Source organism: Adelges cooleyi, unplaced genomic scaffold (genome assembly GCF_023614345.1).
Source record: "Adelges cooleyi isolate 19-005CV unplaced genomic scaffold, UGA_ACOO_1.1 ACOO_flye_CR_arks_rails_tigmint_CR_PRNA_307, whole genome shotgun sequence".
NCBI classification, from domain to species: domain Eukaryota; kingdom Metazoa; phylum Arthropoda; class Insecta; order Hemiptera; family Adelgidae; genus Adelges; species Adelges cooleyi.
In genome coordinates this window covers 3,483,935-3,486,420 of record NW_026095978.1, presented here as the reverse complement: position 1 = coordinate 3,486,420, position 2,486 = coordinate 3,483,935, and the positions used below count along the sequence as shown (strand labels likewise).

At 33.2% G+C, this 2,486-nt stretch overlaps 1 protein-coding gene across 1 annotated transcript; it reads left to right on the top strand.

The window, feature by feature from the left end:
• The first annotated feature begins 290 nt into the window (after nucleotides 1-290).
• LOC126839789 (uncharacterized) lies at nucleotides 291-1,566 on the top strand. The gene is made up of 4 exons (XM_050575198.1): nucleotides 291-388; nucleotides 459-554; nucleotides 795-890; nucleotides 1,148-1,566. The coding sequence occupies exons 2-4, from the start codon at nucleotides 533-535 to the stop codon at nucleotides 1,564-1,566; spliced, it is 537 nt and encodes a 178-aa protein (XP_050431155.1). The 5' UTR covers nucleotides 291-388; nucleotides 459-532.
• The last annotated feature ends 920 nt before the right edge of the window (nucleotides 1,567-2,486 follow it).

Sequence of the window (2,486 nt, the reverse complement as noted above, 5' to 3'; positions counted from 1 at the left end):
TTATATATATCGATTTTGTGTTTTTTTAAAAACAAAATATCATATTATAATCTTAATATTATTTTATTACCGCATATAACATATTAACGCATTTAATCTAATAGCTTAAATAACATATTAACACATACTAACGCACTTAACACATTTTTTAAGCTTTTTAACCTATTAACATAATATTACATATTTTTAACATATTATTATTATTTTAGTAAACTTATTAAATTCTTAAACATGTATAAGTGTAGTTTGTGTGATAAATCATTCTCTACAAGCTCTAATCTTAATAGACATTCAAAAGTCCACCAAGGTATTAGGTTTGCATGCGGAGAATGTGATTTTGACTTCAAATATCAGGGGAATCTATCCAGACACTGCATTGCCAAACACGGTAAGAAAAATTTTTTTTGTTTATACTAAAAAAATGTGATTTAATTTAATAAAATATAACATTTATTCAGCTGGTGCGGGGCGAAACGGGCGTCCAGGAAATCCTCTTCAACAAAGGGCATCGGTTATTCAGCACACATCACACATGCCTTCAACATCTGGTTTAGGTTAGTAAATGAATTATTTTATACAAGTATATAGTGATTTTGTTTATAAGAGAAACGTGAAACACATCACCAATATTAAATTAAAATATATTTACTTTAACACCATGGAAAGAAAAAAAATTAGCTTGTAAACAAATATATTCACAATATATCATTGAATAGATATTTAAATTTAATTTTAAAAAAATATATATAGCCATTCATATATTTTATGGTTATAAATTATTTTTTCCAATGCAGGTCGACAGACAGAACAACAGTTTTGGGAAAGCGAAGACGACGAAACATTTGTCCAAGCCGAAAATAATATGGCGTCAACTTCAAGAGTTGCTACAGGTTAGTGAAAAATATTTATACCGCATTAATTTTTTTATACGTTAGGTTAGGGTAGGTTACCGCAGTAGGTTTTTTTATACGTAACATTCACTATAAATTATTTAGTAAAAAATATGTATAGTTATGACTTTAATAAATTGTTTAGAGTAAATATTATACATTTCGCCCTACCGTCCTGGTCAATTTTTTTTCAATTTATTAACACTTAGACACATTTTTACGGTTTATATTAAGTAAGGCCATTATTATATTATTAGGTGTAGATAAAAGATCGTTCGAAGAACTGTGTGACAGCGAAGGCGATGAGGCATGTTTGCAGGCTCTTGATAGTATAACGGTCAACAGAGAAAACAACGCAAATAATAAACGGTTGAAAAGCCACCGTTTAGATGCAGTAACGAGAGAAGGATTCGTTTTGACCACCACAGGGTTTAGAGGTTTATGTAAAGCCTATTATAAGAAAAATTTTAATCAATTAGCGGACTATGAATCTTTCTTGGCTGATACCAAACCTCAACTAATCGAACTTCTTAAAACACTCGTTGCTGAAAATGCTATCAAATATACGTTGAAACTTGAGTCGACTTACAAAATCCCATCCACCGATGTTCTTGAAAACCGGGCTTTCAAGACGTCTGCGAAGACATTGCTACCTGAGACCATCATTGAAGACTAAATAACTGATGACTTTAACAAATTATTAGTTGAAGAAGAAGACGTGGCTGGCAAAGGATCGGGGTTTTCTCTGGAAAAGATTGATGGTATATTAGTAGATGTGTTTAAATATTCGCCTTTCGGTGGCTCAATGTATATACCACTCCCGGAAGCCATTGAAAATAGGAAAGCAACAGTCAATGTACAAAACACGGATCAGCAATGTTTTCGATACAGTATATTGGCAAAACACGTGACTACATCTAACCCGCACAGAGTATCACACTATGAAGGTGTGGTAGACCGGTACAACTTTGCCGGAATTAGTTTCCCCACGCCGTTGTCCGAAGTAAAGAAATTTGAGAAGAATAATAAAGAAGTGTCCATCAATGTTTATGGTTTCAAGAAAGGTAATCGTACATATAAAAACAAGGCAAAGAACAACATTCCTAACCATAACAATGAAAAAAAAGATTACATTATTATTCCATACCGAGTATGCACCATTGAGCAACCGAATCATTGCGATCTGTTATACTTCGATGATGGGAAAGGCAACTTTCATTATTGCTATATCAGAAACCTGACACGACTGGTTGGTCAGCAAATGTCTAAAAATAACAAAGAAAAGGCCATATGCAGACGATGTTTCAAGACTTATGTGGATGAAGCAGGAAAACCCCCAAAGGAATCCAGACTGGACGAGCATAGAAGAATATGCAACAAAAATGAATCTGTGACGCCAATTCTACCCCCACCAAAAACTTATATGAAATTTGAAAATTATGGTAATACTCAAAAACATGATTTTGTGATTTATGCGGATTTTGTGCTGCAGATAGTCATTTCGGGAAAACTACTGTTACCCAAGACCACGTGCCCATGAGTTATGTGTACTTAGTCAAGCCTAGCGAGGATGTTCCAAAAGAGTTGTTAAATCGA